At 45.9% G+C, this 25402-nt stretch overlaps 1 protein-coding gene across 1 annotated transcript; it reads left to right on the top strand.

Annotated features, from left to right (window-relative positions):
- Nucleotides 1-580: 580 nt before the first annotated feature.
- On the top strand, nt 581-21531 carry LOC136580687 (transmembrane protein 182-like). The gene is made up of 5 exons (XM_066581471.1): nt 581-785; nt 5820-5940; nt 8475-8573; nt 12321-12458; nt 21097-21531. The coding sequence occupies exons 1-5, from the start codon at nt 642-644 to the stop codon at nt 21324-21326; spliced, it is 732 nt and encodes a 243-aa protein (XP_066437568.1). The 5' UTR covers nt 581-641; the 3' UTR covers nt 21327-21531.
- Nucleotides 21532-25402: the final 3871 nt, after the last annotated feature.

Raw genomic sequence — 25402 nt, 5'->3', positions numbered from 1 at the left:
GCGGATCGCCAATGCTTCAATGGCTATAGCAAATAGGGCCGGGGAATTGTAGTTATATTTTTGTACATAGGGGGCAGTATTATAGTAGTTAAATTCTTGTACATATGAAGCAGTATTATAGTAATTATATTCTTGTACATAGGAGGCAGTATTATAGTAGTCGTATTCTTGTACATATGAGCAGTATTTCTGGATAAGAAGCAGCAGATCCTTTTGTTTTTTCTTGGTCCAGGTACTTCATGGATAATCATACTAATAATGATTCTCTGTGATTCTTGCCCTGGTCTTTATTCTTTGTCTCTCTCTTCTTTGTTTTTCCTCTCGGCTGGGACTTCTCCGGCTCATGTTCGCCAGCAGTTTTACTTGTAGTCTTTGGACTAGTTTTGGGCTGCTCTGCGCTCTCTTTTCTCCTCCTTCAGACAGCTATGAATCTGTTCCAGGCCACAACTGTTTTGTGGGATCACTGGCTTTAAATAGGACCTTCAGAGTGTAAAGCACACCAGTCATTAAGGGATGTAACGTTCCAGCCTAAAATAGCTTCCCTGGGTATCACCACCGCCCTGTCGCCCTCCACCCTGCGCCCCAGTGCTGCTCTCTGTCCCTTCAGCTTTGTGTTCACAGTTGGAGCAGAGGTGGTCAGGATGAAGGTCGGAATCCTTTCTCTCTTCGCTGGTTTACTTGGAGGCGCTGGGGTCCTCTTGTTACTTGCTGCATTCGCTACGGACTACTGGCTGCTGGCGACGGAGAACTGTTGGTTGAGCGACGAGCCCTCATCTCTAGCGCAGGTAACAATGTAGCGGCATCGAGCGATTGTGGGTGGAACAAGTTCTGATACAATTTATACAATCTTGATCATCTGGAGCCGCTACCAAAACGGGTGCCATATTTAGAGATCATCTGGATGCCATTTTTTCTTGTTTGGGTTTGGAGCTGGGGTCCAACTAGTGTCAAAATGTGACCCTTATTATTGTGAGGTATTGGCAGGTCAGACCAGAGGACCCCTCTAGAAGGGTGTACTATAGGTTTGGACCAGCACCTCAATCATCAATATTTCCTTAAGTGTCAGTGCCGCCAAGGTGACCGATCCAGCTACAATCCTTTGATAACATTTTAATAATATTTTTTAACATTTTCTCCATCACATGACCGGTTATAGAGGATCATTTAAAGCAAGGCGACAGCATGATTAATCAAAAGGCATACACTGGAGGGGGGAATTATTAAGGGTTCTATGCCAGAATTCTGGTGTTAAAAAATTATAGTATGCCACAAGGGACAGCTGCAACAAAATTTGTGACTTTTTTTTGTTTGGGCTCTGGCCTCGCCAATTTCTTGTAAAGGGGCATGGCTTTCAGGAGGGGGTGTAACCCCTTGGACTGACAGATTTCTTTAACATTTATGCCAGAAACCTACACCAGATCGGATCTGGCGTACATTTTGGTCTAGGCTCATGAAGGTACCGAGATGCGTCTAATACATGAAGAATCCTGCGCCTCTTCATGTGTTGCAGGCATTGTGCGCCACAGGAAATTATACTAAGCCTGGAGTTGGAAATGACGGTCTTAGTAAATTTCCTCTATGGAGTCATAAATTTGGCGCAGCTCACTAGACATATTAGTTTCTTCTTCCACGCCACTTTACGGCTAGCACATTTTTCACCAAACTGTTGCAAAAAAGAGAGGGGCGCATGATATTAATGATAATCCCTTAGCCACGCAGCTTTTTGTAGACAGTTTTCAGAAGTGCCAAGAAAGATAGAAAGATGATGTATGTCTAAGACGGGGAGCACATGGGGGCTGATTTGCACTGGAATGCCCGCTGTGGACGTTCTGCTGTAGATCAGCCTGCCTCCAAACTCGTACCATTTGGTGCGGGTTTTGAAGAAAGTTTTATCACGTATTCCTGTTAGGATTTCACCCCCTCATTGAGAAGAGGTGAACTCCGCAGCAGAAACGGTAAAAAAATTGACATGCAGCGGAATTAAATTTCGCACTGTATGTCAATTTCCGCACGGGTTCCCGCAGCTTGTGGACGAGATTTTCAAACTCCTGTCCGCTTAGCTGTAAATGTCGCAAAATGTCTGTGCGGACCGTCTGCATGGATATTCTGCAGCAATTCCACGCCACGTTTAACCCAACCTAGGGCTCTCTCACACGAACATGTTTTCGCTGCATTGAGGTATGTAAACATGCATATTTTACAAGTGTGACAATAGTTGTAGCATGCCGTATATTGGTGCGTAATACGCCGAGTCTAGTCTATGGGTGTGTGAATACACAGTTAATATGCATGTTACATGTGTATTCGCTAAGTATTTTCCGCAGGTGCTGGAGACCGGAGGACGAGAATTTAACATCCTTTGGCCCTGTTTGTGTTTTCTTTGCCTACGTAAAATACACAGTATAAACACAGGCAATACTTGTGCAAAAGACCCGCATATGCGTTAAATACACGGCAAATATGCATATTCACACGCAGTAAAAACACTGCACAACCAATGCGCATACGCTGGTGTGAGTGAGCCCCAGGTGTCAGATGATGGAGGGACGTGTGCTGACGGCCGGCAGCCAGGATTATTCTGCAGTCTGGTTGTAGAGTCAGGAGCTCCCCTGTCCGCAGGGTATAAACAGCTGAGAGGGGGCGACATAATGGGGGTTGTTGTCCTGATGACTCATGTAGTAACCCGCTATTAGCTGCTACCCTGATGCCAGAATGTGAACGCTGGTGCCAGGGATTTCACCCAAAGTGGCCCCTGAGTGCGGTCAGATGGCCGAGCAGAGGATAAACTCAGCTGTCACTGCTACACACAACATAACATGTAATAACATGTAATATACAACATACATGATAGAGCCGATGACACACAACATATACTGTAATCCATAACATAACACGCAGCATAGAACATACAACAAATAATTTACAATATCCAACATATAATGTACAAAGCTCAATACAACATTCTATACACAACAGCTAACAAACACACAACATATAACAGTAATACACAACACATAATATATAACTTATACCACATGCAATATACAGCACAGGATAGAACAGATGGCACAACATGTCATATATATCATGGAATTTGCAACACGCAACATAGAACAAATAACACATAGCATACATCATACAACAAATAATCTTCAACACTGAACATATAACATGTCATTTACAAAGCTCAACATACACCGTATCCAACATGAAGTATACACCCCTCTATACACAACATGTAACAAACAACACACAGCATATAACATGTAGGGCGCCCTCACATCTGCGTTGGAGGTTCCTTTTGGAGGCTCCAGCTCAGATCCAGCAGAAGATCCTGGATGATATAATGCTGTACTATCTCATGTGGTGAGGCGTTGGTGGGACTCCTAAACGGACCCCATTATAGTCATTGGGCGCTGTTCGGCTCTGGCAGATACTGGATCTGGTATTTTTGTTGTTTGGCTGTAAGGTTTGAACGGACCATGGAAATCACCCAGAGCCCAGTTGTGAATGGGGCCTCATATAATATTCAGTGCTCAGCACACAGCATGCAATATACAACACTACACATTGAACAGGCAAAAAAGGCAGGCATCATGTTACATACTATATGCCATGTATTACGCTCGCGATACAACTTATAACATAAGGGCTCCTTCAAATGGACGTATTTTCACATGTATTTGTGTGGGCAACACGCAGAGAATAGAACCCATTCATTTCAATGGGTTTGCTTTCACAGTCTTTTGTGCGCGCATTGTGTGTGCCAAAAAAAATGCAGCATAATCTCATTTTGTGCGCATTTAAGATACCCATAGACTTCTATAGAAGTGCACAAATGTGCACTCAATATGCGTATTAATGTGCAATACGCTGCACAACCCCATGGCAAAATAACACACCTCATTAAGCTAAATAGCTGTTTACATCACAGTGGGGGCATGTCCAAAACGTTCAGTGAGATGTGCCGATACACGCGCAAATCTACCTTGTTTATAGCGCATATATGTTGCGCTGAAGCGTGCACAATTGCACATGTGTTCATGTGAAGAAACCCTGAGGAATACAGCGTATAATCTATAACATACAGTATTCAGTAGGCACATTTAGGCCTCTTTCACATGACCGTCTGCGTTTATATATTAGGCCATACGCACTGAAAAATTGCATGAATGAAGAATAACCACGATCAAGTCACAAATCTTAACAGGCAGCTGCAGCATAGAAATCCCTCGGTCATCAGAAATCCTCAAAATGACTACAAATACCTAAATAAAGCCAGCTGTCTTCATTTCCCAGCATTGGACGCAGCATAACTCCCTCCGCCTCCCTTGTTTTTCAGTTCCCATGGGAGTCTGTGGGAGCCTCCAGTGTATCTCGGCAAAAGACAGGGCAAAACCTATCTTTGGATGGAGCATATAAATCGGTGTCCCAAAAGGTCGCCCCTTTGCTATTTTTGCAGCTGAAATTTTTTAGGCGGCCAAAAATTGCTCATCTGAATAAATCCATTGCAATCCTAGGCTTCCGATGGTCGCAATTTTTGCTTGATTTTTGGACGCACGTAAAGAGCTGTCCTCTGCGCATGTTATGTATATTTTACACGCACAAGAATGCACACGAATACGGTTGTTGAAGAAGCCCTCTTTTTGGAGAACAGTGAAAATATCGGAACTGCAGGATCTGCCGTGTGCTGGACCCGAACGGCGCCATATGGACCCCATTAACTATAAGGAATAGAGATGAGCGAACCTACTCGGCCACGTCCCTTTTTTGCCCAAGCACCATGATTTTCGAGTACTTCCGTACTCGGGCGAAAAGATACGGGGGGCGCCGTGGGTGAGTGGGGGGTTGCAGCGGGGAGTGGGGGGGGAGAGGGAGAGAGAGAGGACTCCCCCCTGTTCCCCGCTGCTGCCCCCCGCCTCCCGGCGCTCCCCCGAATCTTTTCACCCGAGTACGGAAGTACTCGGAAATCGTGGTGCTCGATCAGGTAATTACTTGAAACGAGTAGGTTCGCTCATCTCTAATAAGGAACCCTTCACAAGTGTGGCATATTTCTGCAATCTGCAGCTAGGGGCGATTTTGTGCACGTATTGGTACATTTTACTGCACTTTTTGTTCACATGGCTTCCCCCCCCCCCCCCCCCCCGCCGTAGTGAAAAATACTATTTAGTCTAATGAGGTCCAGATGTGACTTCTATGGGGACCCTTGGTGCAAAAATGCACACAAAAATAGAGCAAGTCCTATTTTTTTCTGTGTGTGCACAAAAAAAGCAAATAAGTATGACCCCATTAAAATCAATGGGTTCTATTCTCAGGAAAACACATTTGTGCCGCGGATTGCAAACAGGGAATTAGCGCACACAATACGCAGAGAAAAGAACCCAGTGGGAACGTCCTCAATAACAATATCTTTGCGCACATTTTGTGCATGCACAAAAAGTAGTCCCCAAAGACGTCTAAGGGCGGTGCGCAAATGTGCAATATGCTGCGCAATTCTATGAAAAAGAGAACACATTTGGATCTCATTAGACTAAACAGCTTTGTAGATCAGGGCAGGCGGGTGTTGCGCACACATACAAACATGCTCTGTGTATGCAAAAGCATACAGTGCTATGCACAGACACATGTGCAAATCAACCTCGTTCACCGCACAAATGCATTGCACTGAGGCGAACATATTTGTGCACACGCTCGTCTGAAGCCACCCTGCGGGCTATTAGTGGTAAGAGGTGACCAGCTTTGAAAAGAATTTGGAGTTCCTCCAGCAGGTATTGTGACCCCTGAGCGTTGTCTGACTGCACCCTCATCTGTGTTTACAGAACAGCACGGAGATCCCCCCCTCCCCCGCTGCACCCCTCTATTTCCACCATGAGGGGTTCTTCTGGAGATGTTGGTTCAATGGAGAAGATTTCCAGGAGACCATCTGGAACTTCTGGTACAGTAAGTAAAGTTCTGTAGGGGATGTCAGCCCCGTCCTTTCACCTTCCAAAAGTCACTCCTTGCACCTTGTCACCAGCGCCCCCTCCTGGTAACAGTTAATGTGCGGATCTAATAATGTTCCTGGTAGCCCGGAGTCCTTAGAAATAGCCGTAAACTCTAGTAGAGCAACATTGTAAAGCCCTGGAGCCAATGGCGTACATAGAAGACATAGGGGCCCCAAAGCAAAAACTTAAATGGGCCCTCCATTATGGTGTCTGGTTTTGCCACCCATCCAGGAGAGCAACGCCCAGTGTTTGTTTCCAATTCCATACCCTGTCGGATGACCCTTGGGCCAATACTCCATCTCCTTGTTTGCCAACATTGCCGATCCTCTTTGGAGGACAGTCCTGGTCCTATATACGTTCTTGCTACCCGGTAACAAAAGGGATGCTGTAATCAGAGTTGGGGCCCCATGTCTACATGGGCCCCATAACACCCCGGTGATCTGCCTCTATGATACATGCACCCCTGCCTGGAGCACATCCACATACTGTACAGGGTATCTCAAAAGCGTGGACCCATATAGAATGAGAACTCACATATGGTGATCCAATGGTATAGACACGCTCTAGGGGAAGGGGAAAACTGTTAGGCCATGTCACCAACATGACAGCCATTTTGAATGCCACCATCTTGGATTCAACTCTAATTTCTACAACGGTAAGGTTGGTGTGTGATATATGGAACTGGCAGGGAATGTAACCAGAAAAACATGGTGCGCTTCATTGTAACATAACTGTATCCGTTCACCTGATGTAAGGACGATCTCAACATGTTCTGCACATTGCCCTTAAGGATACTTTCACATGAGCAAGAAATCGTTCGCCCAAGCGAACAAGCAAACAATGGCGCAGTCTGCTCATTTGCTCGGGCCGTCGGTTTAATTACAAAGATAAAATGTTGCTTGTTCTCTTTCTAACAGGATCGTTCAGTTCGCTCTGCTGGATGAGAACGACTAACGATTGCTGCTTAAACCGAATGATTAGCGAATGAGCCAACAATGATTTCTATGCTGCATAAAGTGAATGCTAAGTGAGCCGAGTATCGTTCAGCGGTCGATCGTCGGACGAGTTTACGCTGAATAATTTGTTCAAATTCGAACAATCCAGCATTTTTGTTTTTTTAAATGATTTCAATTGTACCGTGTAAAAGGGCCATAAGGACTCCTGCAGATGAATTATGTCCAGATATGCTTGCGGTAATTGCGCTATGAACTGGCTGGGCAGCCTAATTAGTCCCACGGTATTATCGATTAACACCCCGAAATCGCGCAGTTCAGTGTGTAATTTCGTGTGGACAGGGTTCTCATTCCTATGCTGCCTTGGGTGCACAAATGTGTACAAAAATAGAACATATCATGCATATTTTCACACATGCGAAAATTGAGCACAAAAACACAGAATGTGAGGGAACCCACTGAAATTAATGGTGTCTATCCTCCGCAGTTTGTGCAAGCAAAAATGTGCGCAAAATCGCCTGTGGGAAGAAGCAATACATTTGAAAATCACTGTGTTAGGCTTCTTTCCCACGAGCGTATATCGGCCCGCCGTTTTCACGGTCGGCCGATATACGCTGTAATTTGATGCATTGGATTCCAATGCATCAGATCACATGGCCGCATTCCAGCGCCCGGTCGGGCCAATATACCACTGGGCGTTTTTTCGTCGGGCCCAAAAGATAGTCCTGGAGATATCTTTTGGGCCGGAATACGTAGGCCGCTACATGGGCTCCTATGGGATCCCATGGGAGCGGCTGGCGGTGGGAGGGAGTTTAGCAGCGTGGCTAAACTCCATTGCAAAGAGCGAGCAGGAAGGAGAGTAGAGGTGAGCCGGTGAGGGAGAGGAAGGTGAAAAGACCGAAGACATGGTGACCTCGGTGTATATGCACTGGGGCCCATGCCATGTGAACGGGCACACAAACGTTAGATTTGTGCGCCCGTTCATGAGTTTTAACTCCACAGATGGTAGCGTATATCGGCCGACCATGAAAACGGTGGCCGATATATGCTCGTGGGAAAGAAGCCCTAACATGAGAATGAATAAAGTAATGTTACAATGAAGGACACCGTTGTGTTTCTGGTAAAATTCTCCCCCGGTTTGATATATCACACGTCTACCTCATCACTGGAAGAATCCGAGCTGAACTAAATCTGGTGCGGATTTTCTGTTGTAGAAAACCTGCAGCATATATGCCGAGTATGAACGCACCCTTGGGATGATTGCCTAGGTGGTTCTGGGAGCATGTAGCCAGGCGAGGACTCCCCTCCCACATTGGTGTACCTGCACTCTAGTTGGCTTACAATTTGGGTGGGTTAATAATACAATCCCTGGTATTTAGGAATAACCATGATGTCTGTTGGGTAATTACTATATTCACGGTCTGCCATGGGCTATATATTATCACACCATCAGTGGTGGACTTATTATATCATTAATCTCCCGTCTGTATAATCAGTCATTTTGCATAACACAAACTTTCTAAACTTCTCTCTTCAGCCAGTCAAGCACACCCAAAACACTGCATCGAAGGGTATCTGTTCCCCATGCCAATAGCGCCTGGACCCGTCCCACATCCATCGTATGACCCCACAGCAGGTAAGTCACCCTCAACCTCCCAATCCCAGACTAGTCCTGACCCCAGTCTCTTCAGTACTGTATCTAGCTCTTGCACACGACAGACCAACGACAGAGGAAGAAGTTTCCAGATTGCTTTCCTCTGCTCACTCCACCACCTGCGCAAGCGTCCCTCTCCCCTCACACCTCCTCCGGCCCCTCTCCTCGGTGGTCATCTCCCATCTCACCACTATATTCAACCTCTCTCTGACCTCTGGCATCTTTTCCTATTCATTCAAACACGCTATCATGTCCAAGCTGCCAAAGAAACCAACTCTTGACTCATCCCATGCTGCTAACTACCGACCCATCTCAAACCTCCCTTCATCTCCAAACTACTGGAACGCCTAGTTTACTCCCACCCTATAAGCTATCTATCAGAAAACTCTCTTCTTGACCCCCTAAGGGTGCATTCCCACGAACGTATATCGGCTCGGTTTTCACGCCGAGCCGATATACGTTGTCCTCATCTGCAGGGGGGGGGGGGGAATGGAAGAGCCAGGAGCAGGAACTGAGCTCCCGCCCCCTCTCTGCCTCCTCTCTGCCCCTCTGCACAATTTGCAATGAAAGGAGGCGGGACGGGGGCAGGGCTAAGTTCCGAGAATTAGCCCCGCCCCCGTCCCACCTCTTGCCATTGCAAATAGTGCAGAGGGGCGGAGAGGAGACAGAGAGGGGGCGATAGCTCAGTTCCTGCTCCTGGCTCTTCCATCCTCCCCCCCCCCTGCAGATGAGGTCGACGTATATCGGCTCAGCGCGAAAACCGAGCCGATATAGGTTTGTTTGAATGCAGCCTTAAGTCCGGTTTCTGCCCTGACTAAAGTGTCAAACAACCTCCTGATGGCCCAGTTGAGAAGTGATTACTCCCTACTGATCCTCTTCGATCCCTCCACAGTATTTAACACTGTTGACCACAAACTCCTCCCTAGTATGCTTCGCTCCATCCTGCCAGCCGCCATCAACTGCCCCCGGCAATCATACTGATTCAGCCACTATACGGTCTGACCATTGTATGTGTGTATAGCATCCCACACTCTCCACCTCGCCATACCGTGCAGATCTCCAGATTTTCATGCACGCAGCTATATCAAATGTTTTTTTCTTTTGATTTTTTTTTATTATAAATATGGAAAAGGGTTTTTTTTTTACTTTTATTATCTTTTTACATTTTTACATTTTTTCATTCTTAATGGGGGAGTTGAACGTGTGACCGCTTAATCGCTCATATAGTATAATGTAATACCATCATATTACATTATACTGCGGTCTGCCAGGCAGTCTATAAAGTCACACCACAGGCACACCTGGACAGGCAATTTGTCATAGCAGCCCCAGAGGCTTTCAAAAGGCCCCAGGCTGCCATGAATGCCGAATGGCACCTTGCAATCTTAACATGGGAGGGAAGGGGGACTGCCCAAGACCCCCAAACCTTGATTGGGGCACTCAAAGCCACGATCAGCGTTCACACTGATCGCAATTGTTGTGGGCAGGTGTCAGCTATCAAAGACAGATGGCATCTGCTGTGTATGGCGTGAGATCAGCTGCCGATCCCACCCTATACAAACCTTGCTCGCCCCGGATGTAAATGTAATCCCTGGGCATGAAAGGGTTAAACACTTGACTAGTTCTATCTTTTCATGTCATTCTGGCTCCTGTACCTCACTTCATGTATGGGGGAATCGGCTTTACTTATTGCACTATAATTTTTGAATCACCCTAGACTTCTTTTAAAATTTGCAGGATGGCGCATGGGGGGAAAATATTGACACCTGTGAATCAAAGTATGATGTCCATATTGCATGAATGTTGATATGCGTTATCTCAGTATGTGCACTATGCCCCGCCCACCTATAATTAATTTATCCCCATCGTGATCCATGGTATAGTGATCACAAGAGGAGGAGATGAGTACAGCTTCCAGAGGTCGGACCCTCATCCATCAGGCTGTCATGGCGTATCCTCTCGATAAGTTGAAATACCCTTTGATAGTTCTGTGTAGGTGAAGCTCCTCTTTAGACCTGTGTCCCACAGACGTATTTGTGCGTATTTGCGCATTAATATTTTGCGCGCAATACACAGAAAATAGAACCCATTGACTTCCGTGGATGCGTTCACGTGCATGGATTTTGCGTGTGCATTTTGATCACATTAAAAAAACGCAGCATGTTCTACTTTCCTGCATGTCTACGCAGGAAAAGAACACGCCTTGAACTCATTAAACTAATTGGCCATTTTAGTGGCCGGGAGAATCGCTGCGTGTTTTTTTGCACGCATAAAAAGTACAGTAAAATGCGCCGATGCACGTGCAAATATGCAACGCCCATTTCACAAAAACATGCGCAAATACGCTTACGCTCGTGTAAATCTGGCCATAGTCTCATAGTTTTCCTTTCCCCTCATTTTCTGCATTTAGTTCCGGAGAACCCCTGAATGTCTTTTCTGCGGCACTCTGCTCCCCTCCCCCACCCTTATATCTGCTGCATCACTGACTCCCTTTGACCCCTCATCTCCTCATAGGGAATAAATGAGCTTTCTTTGTCCGTTAATCGTCTAATGAGCCAATTAAGTGCAGAACATGGCGATAATTATTGTAATGCAGATGGCGGAGATCCCCTATAATCACTGGGGTCCTTACTGCTTATATTAACACAAGCTCAATTAATTATCAATTGGGGGGAGGGGTCACCTCCAGATTATAAATGAGGCCCCGACTGTAGTGGATGTGCGACCGGCCACATAATGTCGCATCCAGGACAGGAAGAGAAACAATGTCACCTGAAACATCACAAAATCCTCCATAAACATTATTCCTAGAGCTGATATCAGCTGCTACTCTCATAACACCCCAACACTGATATAACCTCCAGAGACATCATATATGTGACTCATATCAGCTGCTTCTCTTATAACGCTCCAGCACTTATATAACCTCCAGAGATATGTGACCAATATCAGCTACTCCTCTTATAATACTTCAGTGCTACTATGACCTCCAGTAACATTTACATGATATGTGGGATATCAACTGCTCCTCTTATAATACTCCAGTACTAATATAACCTCCAGAGACATTTGCATCATATGTGACTCATATCAGCACTCCAGCACTGATATATGAGGAGCTGCTGATATCAGTCACATATATGATGAAAATGTCTCTGGAGATTATAACGCTCCAACACTGAAATAACCTCCAGAGACATGATATATGTGACTGATATCAGCTGCTTCTCTTGTAACCCTCCAGCACTGATATAACCTACAGAGACATCATATATGTGACTGATATGAGCTGCTTCTCTTATAACACCCCTGTACTGATATAACCTCCAGAGACATCATATATGTGACTGATATGAGCTGCTTCTCTTATAACACCCCTGTACTGATATAACCTCCAGAGACATCACATATGTGACCAATATCAGCCACTCGTCTTATAATACTTCAGTACTACTATGACCTCCAGAAACATTTACATGATATGTGTGATATCAACTGCTCCTCTTATAACACTCCAGTACTAATATAACCTCCAGAGACATTTACATCATATGTGACTGATATCAGCTGCTACTCTTATAACGCTCCAGTACTGATATAACTGCCATGGACATTTCCATAGCATTTCCTGCCCTCCTGCATGTACTGTAACATGTAGTATGTATAATATATATAGTCGGCCCTCATATGGGTTTCCCAGCCATTAAGCAGTGCTGTTTTTCGTTGCAGTGTACAGAGGCTTCTGGACGGCGTTTATTGTCCTCGCTGTTGCTGCCAGTGTGGTGGGGGGGCTCCTGCTGGTCTGCGCAGTGCCCTTTGCGGCGGCCGGGCTCTACAGAGTGGGAGGCGGATTCCTCATCACTGCTGGTAAGATGCCAAGTCAGGTAATTAGAGGCCCTGATGCCACGCACGCCAAAGCTCACATCTGAAGGGAGCGAACATTCCTAGAGCGAAACCGAGGATTAGTCTGACACGTGAAGCCAAGAATGTCTATTACTCCGGCATCCAGCAGACATACTGCCGTACCCGACTGTGCAGATACACGGACACATTCACACACGTGTATCCTAACATGGAGACATACGCACACATGTACACAGGGAGGGGGACGTATTTGCATGTCTTTTTGTGCACACAAAAATTGCATGCGCAAATCACAGAAAATAGAAGCCATTGGCTTAAATGGGTTGGTTCTCATTCCCTACTCTATTTCCCTGCGTATTTGCGCTCCGAGGGTCCCATAGAAGTCTATGTGAGGTGCGTACTCAATATATAAGCAAGTGCGCAATACGCTGCACAATTCTGTGAAAAGAGAACATTAGGCTCACCAGCCTTTTAAATCAGGGTGGGGATGGTTTGTGCGCACATGTGAACAAGCCCTGCATGCGTAAAAAGTACCGTACTATGCACTGACACGCGCACAAATCAACTTCGTTCACTGTGCAAATCCATTGCACAGGGGTGAGCGTATTTATACATACAATCGCCTGATGCCACCCTTAGGCTCCCCTTCACACGAGCGTATGCACAAAAACACTCACCTAAGGGCGACACATTTTCGCCTTGAACGCTGCACTTTTTCACATGTATTGACGCATATTACTGCACTCTGCACTAGAAGCTAAATGCGGTCCAGATATGTTCTTTTTTTCTTCACGGAATTGCACAGCATATTGTGCATTTGCGCACTTCCCAAAGACTTCTATGGGCCCCTTTGTGCGCAAATATGTAGGAAAATAGAGCAGGTCTTATGTGTGCTCAAAACACGTTCATGAGGATGTACACATTTACATCACTGTGCACTATTCTCTGCGTGCCGTATACTTGAAAATAAGGGAGATGGAACAATACCTACAGCGCCACCTGGTGGAGGGCAGCATTCCTGCAAATCCATGTTAGACCCTTTAAACAAGTCTTTAAAACAATGATTGGGAGTTAAAAACCAAGCCAGAATCCATACACAGACAGCTGTTCCGGGTGTTTGCCCCTCATCAGTGTGCAGTAGGATCCCGGCTTGGCTGGTGAGAGGCCTGCGATGGAGGTTGGGGAGGGATGTCGTCTCTCCTTAAGGAAAGCACTTAGGAGGCGAGTGAGGAGTCTTATAAGGTCAACCATGCTCCTCTGGGAAACATATGCAAATAAGGAAAATGGAACAATACCTCTGCAGCGCCACCTGTTGGATGGCAGCATTCCTGCAAATCAATGTCAAACCCTGTAAACACATTCATTTCAAGGGGCTCATTCTCACTTTCCAATTTTGCATGCGCAAAAAAAGTGGACCTGTTCCATCGTTCTGCGCATTTGTGCAACAAATGTCCCCATAGAAGTCTATTGGGGTGTACGCAATTTGTAATAGGATGTGCAATTCCATGAAAAGGCAAACTCATCGGGAACCTTTTAGATTAAATAACTATTCAAATATGGGGTGTTTTCGTCTGCCTCGCACAAATGAACATGCCTTGTGAACGCAAAAACGACAGTAAAATACGCCGATATGTGCGCAAAAAAGCCTTGTACATAGCCCAAATATGTTGTGCTGAGGCTGCGCAAAAACGCATACACCCCAGTGAAGGGGGTTTTAGGCCATATTTACAGGGCTGAGAATGACACGTGAGTTCTGTACACTCACAAGGCGCATGTAATAACACGCTGTTTCAATGAGATCATGTAGATGAGTGATTATTTGCTTGCATCAACGGTACTTTGTAGCTGAGGGTTTGTTACAATTCATCCAGTGTAGACAATGCTCTGTGAGCGAAACACAACAGCTGCTGCTGCACAAATCTCTCTGCTAGTTGCTACAATGTATCATTCTGCAGACTGGGATGTGTAGGCTGCCTGCAGACAGCAGAGCAGAATCCAGCAGTGGAGTCCGCGCATACCTGCTTTTCTTGATCTTCATCTGTACTGCGGATGATCCGCATGGCTCGCCATCGAAGATGCACAGTACAGACACTCCTGCTTTTCCTGCTGAATCCGTGGCCATTACAGATGGACCGTGGGTCAGACAGCTTCCATTGACTTTGATGAAAGCCGTCGGTGCGGACATCGCAGGAAGATAGAGCATGCTGCGATTTTTCACCTGCGAGCGGAAACCGCAATTGGTTTCCACTCGTGTGCATGAAGAATCACTTTTGCATTGCATGCTATGGGCGGTACTTGCTGTGGAATCCGGAGACAGTCACCCGCTCTCCGGATTCCGCAATTTAAATCTGTCTGTGTGCATTCGGCCTTAGCCACAGAGCAATGTATGTATACAGTGACTCCAATAGCAGAATAGTGAGTGCAGCTCTGGAGTATAATATAGGGTGTAACTCAGGATCAGTGCAGGATAAGTAATGTATGTACACAGTGACTCCACCAGCAGAATAGTGAGTTCAGCTCTGGAGTATAATACAGGATGTAACTCCGGATCAGTACAGGATAAGTAATGTATGTACACAGTGACTCCACCAGCAGAATAGTGAGTGCAGCTCTGGAGTATAATACAGGATGTAACTCAGGATCAGTACAGGATAAGTAATGTATGTACACAGTGACTACACCAGCAGAATAGTGAGTTCAGCTCTGGAGTATAATACTGGATGTAACTCAGAATAAGTACAGGATAAATTAAGCACTGGCTTTTTGCATTTATTCTGTGGTACATGTAAATTTAACCTGTAATGTGCTGCTCTGGAATGCATTCTTATACACCTTAGTAACATGGTGGTCTTGATGTCTTACGAGTATCATGTCAGGTTAATGCAGAAGCTACATAAAGTTTGTGCACCCTCCATCTCTGCTCTGGCAAAGTCACATTCGTCCTCTACTTCTTTGTAAACAAACATTTTGTCCGCTGAGCGGAAAATCAGGAAAGTGATGGTGTCTGGCCCCCGTCCAGCAGCACGCTGCCAAATAAAATCATCTCCTCCTGTGTTAAGGGGCCGGTAATTCATTAGGACGCTGCACATTTGATGGTTTTCCAATACCTGGAGAAGGTTCATCACTTCGGACAAGGACTACCGGAAGCTTTTCATTTCCTAGGCGCTCGGTCTATTAAAGGGACAGTAATGTAACTGCGATGTGTCTGTCCTGCGGGGGATGTACAGGTGATGAAGGGTGACAAATCCTGCACTGCTGTGATTTTGGGGGGCTCACTATACAATACTGCGTAAAGGTTTTAGGCTTCATTCACATGAAGGAGTTTGGTTGCAATACAAAATGCACCTAAAAGTACATTGGTGAACCCACGTGTGTATTTACAAAGTCTGTAGTAAAATGTGACAAAAACTCGCAGTTTTGCAAATAGACTTTGTGGAGCAGTTTTTATTGAAACCGAACCGCCGCATGTGAATGAATCCTTAGGCAGGTGTGGTAATCAGGCCTCTTCTACACGGGCGACAGCGATATCGCAGCTTTATACACACGATTTTGTAGCGTTCTGAAAAATGGCGCATTGCGTCGTTGCTGCACGCGATTTTCTCGCTCGATAAAATTACTTTATTTTATCATTAGAAAGTTAGTAGGGGTTTGTAATGTTAAAAATGTATAGCTTAGCACGAAAATCGCAGGTACGTGCGATGCGATAAAAAAGGAGGCACCATAAGGGCTCTTACCCACTTGCGTTTTTTTTAACGCTGCGATATCATTTTTTTTAACGAGATTGTCAATGGGACTTTTTAATGTTAAAAAGAAACGCATCGCAAGTTTGTGCTTTGTGATTTTTGTGCGATGCATTTTTAACATTAGAAAGTCCCATTGACAATTGCGTTAAAAAACCCAAGTGGGTAAGAGCCCTTAGAAAACATGGGCTACAAAACATATTTAGTATGCCACCATTTTTGGCGGTATGCATTCCAGCCGCCTGTTTTTATGCCAGCTGGAAAAGATACTTCTGGACCTATCTTTTCGGGCGGAATACACTGACCGGTCCCATAGACTCCTATGGGAGCCTATGGTTGCTGCCGAAAAAGGGATGTGGGAGGGAATTTAGCAGCGTCTCTACTAAATTCCCTCCCCCTTCCCACCCCTTGTCGGCTGTTGGCAAAGGGAGGGGGCGGGATAGGGTAGGATATTAGCACACTAGCTCCTGTCCCATCCCGCCCTCTCCCTTTGCTGACAACCGGCAAGGGGCGGAGAGGGGTAGGGAATGGGGATGAAGTTTAGCAAAGCTAAACTCTCTTCCCCCGCCTGACCGTATTCTGGGTGTAGCGTATACTCGACGCACCCAGGCCGTCTGAACAGGCGCATAAACGGGAGATGGCTGCCTCTCATTCATGTGATTTTCGGCCAACCGATAATCGCAGCCCCCCTGTAATGGAGCCCTTATGCTGCAAAGTAAGAATGCTTTCATAAATAGAAGTGTAAATAGTTTATTTTTGTCAATTAGTAAAATGCAAAGTGACTGAACAAAAGAGAAATGTAAATTACATCAATATCTGGTGTGACTCCCTTTATCTTCACAACAACATCAGTTCTTCTAGGGACTCTTGTACTGGTCAGGGATTTTGTAGGATTATAGTCAGTTGTACAATTAGCCAATTATACCAAACAGGTGATAATGATCATCGTCTTCATATGTAGGATGACACAGTCATTTACTGAAACATAAACAGCTGTATAAGAGGCTTAAACTGGGTGAAGAGCAGCCAAACACTTCCACAAAGGTGAGGTTGTGGAAGACAGTATCATGTCACAGGTCATACACCTCGGCAACACTGAGCACAACAACAAGACACAAGGTAGTTATACTGCATCAGCAAGGTCTCTCCCTGGCAAAGATTACACAGCAGACTGGGGCTACAAGATGTGCTGTTCAAGTTCTTTAGAAGAAGCACAAAGAAACAGGCAACGTAGTGGACCGTAGACGCAGCGGTCGGCCAAGGAAACTTAGTGTAGCAGATAAGGCACGTCCTACTTGCTTCCCTTCAAAATCAGAAGATGTCCAGCAGTGCCTTCAGCTCACAACTGGCAAAAACCAGTGGAACCCAGTAGGTACATCCATCTACTGTTGTAAGAAGTCTGGCGAGAAGTGGTCTTCATGGAACAATTGTGGCCAAAACACCATACGTTCGACGTGAAACAAGGCCAAGCAACTCAACTATGCACAAAAGCATAGGAACTGGGGTGCAGTGATGCTTTTTTTTTCAAAAAAGGGGAGCAAATGTTCTGGACTGATGAGTTACGGTGTCCAATATTTGGCTGTGACAGAAGGCCCTATGTTTTGTAAAGAACTGGAGAGCGGTACAATAATAAATGTCTGCAGGCAGCAGTGAAGCATGGGGGAGAGCGGTACAATAATGAGTGTCTGCAGGCAGCATTTAAGCATGGTGGAGAGCAGTATAATAGTGAGTATCTGCAGGCAGCAGTAAAGCATGGTGGAGAGCAGTACAATAAGGAGTGTCTGCAGGCAGCATTGAAGCATGGGGGAGAGCAGTACAATAATGAGTGTCTGCAGGCAGCAGTGAAGCATGGGGGAGAGCGGTACAATAATGAGTGTCTGCAGGCAGCATTGAAGCACGGTGGAGAGCAGTACAATAATGAGTGTCTGCAGGCAGCATTGAAGCACGGTGGAGAGCAGTACAATAATGAGTGTCTGCAGGCAGCAGTGAAGCATGGGGGAGAGTGGTACAATAATGAGTGTCTGCAGGCAGCATTGAAGCATGGTGGAGAGCAGTATAATAGTGAGTATCTGCAGGCAGCAGTAAAGCATGGTTGAGAGCAGTACAATAAGTAGTGTCTGCAGGCAGCAGGGAAGCATGGGGGAGAGCGGTACAATAATGAGTGTCTGCAGGCAGCATTGAAGCACGGTGGAGAGCAGTACAATAATGAGTGTCTGCAGGCAGCATTGAAGCATGGTGGAGAGCGGTACAATAATGAGTGTCTGCAGGCAGTAGTGAAGCATGGTGGAGAGTGGTACAATAATGAGTGTCTGCAGGCAGCATTTAAGCATGGTGGAGAGCAGTATAATAGTGAGTATCTGCAGGCAGCAGTAAAGCATGGTGGAGAGCAGTACAATAAAGAGTGTCTGCAGGCAGCAGTAAAGCATGGGGGAGAGCGGTACAATAATGAGTGTCTGCAGGCAGCATTGAAGCACGGTGGAGAGCAGTATAATAATGAGTGTCTGCAGGCAGCCTTGAAGCATGGGGGAGAGTGGTACAATAATGAGTGTCTGCAGGCAGCATTGAAGCATGGTGGAGAGCAGTATAATAGTGAGTATCTGCAGGCAGCAGTAAAGCATGGTGGAGAGCAGTACAATAAGGAGTGTCTGCAGGCAGCAGTAAAGCATGGGGGAGAGCGGTACAATAATGAGTGTCTGCAGGCAGCATTGAAGCACGGTGGAGAGCAGTACAATAATGAGTGTCTGCAGGCAGCATTGAAGCATGGTGGAGAGCGGTACAATGAGTGTCTGCAGGCAGTAGTGAAGCATGGTGGAGAGCGGTACGATAATGAGTGTCTGCAGGCAGCATTGAAGCATGGTGGAGAGCAGTATAATAGTGATTATCTGCAGGCAGCAGTAAAGCATGGTGGAGAGCAGTACAATAAGGAGTGTCTGCAGGCAGCAGTGAAGCATGGGGGAGAGCGGTACAATAATGAGTGTCTGCAGGCAGCATTGAAGCACGGTGGAGAGCAGTACAATAATGAGTGTCTGCAGGCAGCATTGAAGCATGGTGGAGAGCGGTACAATGAGTGTCTGCAGGCAGTAGTGAAGCATGGTGGAGAGCGGTACGATAATGAGTGTCTGCAGGCAGCATTGAAGCATGGTGGAGAGCAGTATAATAGTGATTATCTGCAGGCAGCAGTAAAGCATGGTGGAGAGCAGTACAATAAGGAGTGTCTGCAGGCAGCAGTGAAGCATGGGGGAGAGCGGTACAATAATGAGTGTCTGCAGGCAGCATTGAAGCACGGTGGAGAGCAGTACAATAATGAGTGTCTGCAGGCAGCATTGAAGCATGGTGGAGGGCGGTACAATAATGAGTGTCTGTAGGCAGCAGTGAAGCATAATGGAGGCTCCTTACAAGTTTGGGGCTGCATTTCAGCACATGGAATTTGGGATTTGATCAGGATTATTGATGTCCTCAATGCTGAGAAATACAGGCAGATAATTATCCATCATGTAATACCATCAGGATGCCGTTCTGCAGCAGATCAACAACCCCAAATACCCAGACAATGTCACTAAGAACTATCTTCAGCATAAAGAAGAACAAGGAGTCCTGGAAGTGATGATTTGGCCCCTCAGAGCCCTGATCTGACATCATCCAATCTGTCTGGGGTTACATAAAGAGACAGAAGTATTGGAGCGAGTGACATCTACAGAAGATCTGTGCTCAGTTCTCCAAGATGTCTGGAACAACATCCCTGCCGAGTTACTGCAAAAACTGTGTGCAAGTGTACCTAGAAGAACTGATGATGTTTTGCTGTTATTTTTATGTCTCTTTTGTTCAGTCACTTTACGCTTTTTTTATTGACAAGAATAAACTCTCAGCACTTCTATTTATTTGCAGCAATGATTCCCCGCCTGCCTAAAACTTTTGCACGGCATTGTGGGACGTATTGCTGCTATGAAGTAGCTTTCCAGGCTGAGCATCATATAATAGCCCCCCCCAGCGCTGACAGTCCAGACAGTATGTGCGGCATGTGACGGATCATGTGTCAGTATGGCATGTCATCCCTGTAGCCATGTAAACGGAGATCGGTGGGCGGCCTGGAGCAGCGGGGGGTGTGCAGGTCTTAGAATGTGACATACACAGCTGCTCGTTCACACCGTAAGAGGTTCACGTTGGAAAAACCTTTGTTAGAAATGTGAGCACTTTGAGCGGCTTCACGTATGCGTTCTTGCGCGCACCTTAGCACAAATTTTGCGCTATAAAGAAGCTTTCTGTGCCCTGTCGTTTTTTGCTGTAGTTTTTGCGCTCGCAGTGCAAGTTCATTTGCGCACGGCAGACAAACACGCCCCGATTTAAGTGGCTAATTTAGTCTAGTAAGTTCCGAATGTGTTCAATTTCCATCAGAATTACGCAGCATTCTCCTAGCGTATTGCGTGCGCATTTTCACACCCCACATAGGCATCTACTGGGACCTTGGGTGTGCAAATGCGAACAAAAATAGAGCCTACTGTATATTTTTTTTCTTGTACCCAAAATACGGAAATATGTACAAACCCATTGTAATCAGTTCTATTCTCTGCCTATTGGGCGTACAAATTCTGTGCACACAAAAACGTGCGCAAATCTGCCTGTGTAAAGGAGCCTTATGTCTATCCAAAGATGCTGACCCCGCATCCTCTGGTAACCCCGCCCACTTTATTCACCGCTTTTCAAAAGTGGCAGAAAAGTTAGCAGATTATAGAGAAAATATGTGTTTAATTGTTTTCTATGCTATAAAAGTGGCTTGTAAAGTTTTTTATCCATCCTGTGTAACTATGTCAGTGTAAATGCAGCTCTGGATGTGACTGGAGCAGCACAGTTCCTCCCACAATGCACTCTAATGCACTTATTGACGCCTTGCCTCCTCCTTGCAGGGGTGCTGCTCGCCCTCCTCATCGCCCTCTTCGCGCTCTGGAAGGAGTTTGCCGCTGACCTGGATAAATACATCTTACTAGAAAGAGGCGATAAGTGCCCACCGGACGCCCACCTCCACGCCTACTATGGGTGGTCATTCTTCTTCGCTGTGGCTGGGGCCCCCTTGGTCATCCTCTCGGGGCTCGTGTTCCACTGTATCAGCCGCAGCCTCATTGCACAGGAGAAGTAACCGGACGGACGGTCTGTATGATGGACATAAAGCCGCAGACCCTGTCATGTGGTCTGTCGCTGCGTGCAATAATAAGGGACCCCCCACTGGGGACGCACACGCGTGTGACATGTTCTGTGGTGGGAGAGTGAGGACTGTAATATATTCCTGCTTCCGCTGCTCAATTTCCTTTAACATGTTTCCAATAAAATGCTGTAAAACAAAATGATGGAATGGTGAGCGTTCGCTGATGAGCCGGACGCTGCGGCCACCGGAGGCGTCTGTTAGGTCCTTACAGAGCAAAGCTGAACATGACGTGTAACATGGCACTATATAGGCACTGGATGGCTGTATGTGGGCAACTACTGGCAGTCTCTAGGCATCATATGGAAGTATGTGGGCATTAGATAGCACTCACTGGACTATGAGGGTACTGCATGGCCGTATGCGGGCACTGTACCACAGAGCCATAGCTAGGCTTTAGCTTACCTGTGGCAAAGAACCAGTTTGCTGCCCTAGCCTCGTATCACAATACCCTGGCCAAAGGCAGAGAGGCTTGTTGGCACCACCTTAAACCCACCGCAAACAGGGTACATGCACCATCAGAGCCCTTAGCTGCACACCTGCCACAGTGTGGGCACAGTATAGTACTCTGAATGTTCAGCATGTAATGTCGGGCAATGAAGAACATTAACTGGGTAGTTTACGTACTGTCTTGGTGTAGGATGAGATGAGGCAGGACACTCCAGGATCTCTCTTCAGGAAGATTATTTGTGTGCACACAGACTAGAGGGACTCTGAGCCGCTAGACAAAGATGTTCACACAACTTTATACTAAGCAGGCTGGCTTAAGGCCCTTTTACATGCAACGATTATCGCTCAAAATTCATCCAAATGGCCAAAAATGAGCGATAATCGTTACATGTAAATGTGGGCATCATGCAGTTTTTGTTTGAGCAATGGACTTTGGTTCACTTAAGAACCATCGTTCAGTCGCTGAAAGACTCAGCAAATACGTTCCATTAGAATGCATTTTGCTCATCTTTCAAAAGCCTGCAGGATGTTCTCCCCGTGGCATGTTTACACCAGCCAGGAGGAGATCAATGAAATGTGTTGTCAGCTGTTTGCAGCTAGGTGTGTGTTTAAACACACAATGGGCTCAGCAAACAACTCCTGGAGGTCCTTTTACATGCAAATGATGATAAAGTGTTAATGGCCATTAAAGCCATTAACACTTTATGGAAATAGATCAGTAAATCTTTCAATCATTCAGTCTTTTGCGTGTAAAAGTACCTTTGTGATTGCTCCCACTAAGAGAAAGCAAGTAATCTTGTAGATATGATACCTTTTAATGGCTAACAAAAATACATGATGATAACATGAGCTTCTGAACCAACAAAGGGCTCTTCTTCAGGCTTAAATGAAATAGATCCGAAGAGGTATGCATATTTGTACACACATACTTATGACAAGGCACAGACATGGATGTGAATAACTTGCACTTAAAGGGGTTGTCTCACGAAAGCAAGTGGGGTTATACACTTCTGTATGGCCATATTAATGCACTTTGTAATATACATCGTGCATTAAATATGAGCCATACAGAAGTTATTTACTTACCTTCCCTGCGCTGGCGTCCCCATCTCCATGGCTCCGTCTAACTTCAGCGTCTAATCGCCCGATTAGATGCGCTTGCGCAGAAGGGTCTTCTGCCTTCGGCTCGGTCTGGCACGAGCGGCGTTCTGGCCCCGCCCCCTTCTACGCATCATCGCATAGTTCCGCCCCGTCACGTGTGCTGATTCCAGCCAATCAGGAGGCTAGAATCGGCACACGTGACGGGGCGGAGCTACGCGATGACATGTACAAGGGGGCGGAGCCAGAACGCCGCTGCTGCTGGACAGACCCGAAGGCAGAAGACCCTTCTGCGCAAGCGCGTCTAATCGGGCGATTAGACGCTGAAGTTAGACGGAGCCATGGAGACGGGGACGCCAGCGCAGGGAAGGTAAGTGAATAACTTCTGTTTGGCTCATATTTAATGCACGATGTATATTACAAAGTGCATTAATATGGCCATACAGAAGTGTATAACCCCACTTGCTTTCGCGAGACAACCCCTTTAAAGGAATAATGCAACAGAAACACAAAACTTTTTAAATTGACACTGATAAGGGAGTGAAGGTTTTATGGTCCCTGAATTACTGTTAGGGGGTCACCAGGCCAGCAGAGTTATCTGTGCTACAGATTTCTCATACTTCCCACTCACAAATGAATCTTTGTGAAGAATTTAACCCTCTATTGAAAGGGTCAAAAGTTGTTATAAATTTCTATTCGCAAATTCTTCTATGGCTTTGTGACTTGAAACTGCCTTCAGTATTATAACTTTCATATCTTCTAAGTCGTGTCCATGACTAAAGAAGTGCTCGGCCACAGGCAAATCCGTCTTTCTCTGTTTAATTGTGTGACAATGAGATCTCTCACTTTCAGGTTTTGTCCTGTTTCTCCAGAGCTTTACTCACATCTTCATGACTTTTGGTTAACACCTTAAACAAAGAAACAGAAAGACAATGTAACCAAGGGCTGTAGCTACATCCTATGTCCATAGAAACGTTTAGAAATAGCAGAAAGGCCTATAATATACTTTTGTTTTCTGGCTGATAACAGAAAGCAATAGCAATTGTTAAAATATTACTTTTTCTATGTCCTCGTACCACAAGGGCACAGTATGTGCTATCTGCACACCATATAGTATATGGGGTCTGCAAATACTATCTGGGCCCAGTACATACTCTCTGGGTTTGTTACATACTATATGTACTGCTGATATGGACTATGTGAGCACAGTACACCCCACATATGTCAAACACAGGGCTGCCTCATTTTATGTGCATTAAACCAGTGTCCATCAGGATACACCAGAGTTGGAATGGAAGCTGCTGCACCGACTTCTGTGTAGCGGCTGGCGCTCATAATTTCAGACAGAGCTCTCATTAAAATTAATGGGACCCCAGCCTGCAATTACAAGTGCAGCTCCCATTGATTTCAATTATTTCAATTCCGAGCGCCGTCCGCTACACAGAAGTCGGAGCTGTGACTTTCGCTCTGACCCTGGTGTATCCTAGCGGGCGCTGCCTGGATAACCCCTTTAAAAGAATTCCACTCACACCGCCTGCAGATCCGGTCCGGCAGCGCAGTGCAGAGTCTGACCGATGACGTCTGCACCGAGGTGAGAGGTCACAGACTCAGCAGCGACTGCCGCCAAACTGGTGCTGCAGACAGGGTGAGTAGGGTGCCTGATTCTGCCCGACCAGAGGCCAATAGGGGGTTATAGCATCACTAGGACCACTATGGGGGCCACTATTACTGCTGGAGCCACTAAGGGCGTCACTGTTACTACTGGGGCCACTATGGGGGTCACTATTAGGGCTGGTTCACACAGGCGTAAGCGTATGTTGGTTGCAAAAATATTCTGCATATTTGCATGACAAAGAATCGCTTATGCCAGCATTTTTAAACAAGCAAATACGCTGCGTATTGAAAAAAAAAAGGGGGCTCATGGAAATGATACACAAATATGCATTGAATGTGCAGGTTTCCTGCATACTTACTGCGTATTTGCGGCCGCCCATTCACTTCAATGACCTATTGTGGTGAGTAATACGCACCACAATACGTCATGCCCCGTATTTTTCATGCTATTGCACATCATGTGAAAAATTGCACTCATGTGAACGAACCTATTGAAATCAGTGGCTTCTATTCACTGCATATTACAGATGCAGAAATTGTGCGCAAAATGTGCTGCACAAATACACTTATGTGAATGAGCCCTTACTATACAGTTACAAGTGGCACTTTGAAGGCAGCCTAAGGGCAGCAATCATGTGCAAAAAGATGTGCCGCTACAGAGCATATTTGCGCCTGAACCTGTCAAAAGTCTTTTATTTTTTAACGTTCACACTTTGTGCTATTGTGTGCAACCCCCCCCCCCACCCCCCATAAATATAGGTCCTGCACAATCTTATCTCACATATTGAAACCAATAGTTTCGTTTCACCATGTTTTGTGGGCGTGATTTTCATGCCCACAAAATGTTAACA

The sequence above is a fragment of the Eleutherodactylus coqui genome, chromosome 10 (genome assembly GCF_035609145.1).
Source record: "Eleutherodactylus coqui strain aEleCoq1 chromosome 10, aEleCoq1.hap1, whole genome shotgun sequence".
Classification (NCBI taxonomy): domain Eukaryota; kingdom Metazoa; phylum Chordata; class Amphibia; order Anura; family Eleutherodactylidae; genus Eleutherodactylus; species Eleutherodactylus coqui.
This window is presented reverse-complemented; position numbering and strand designations above follow the sequence as displayed.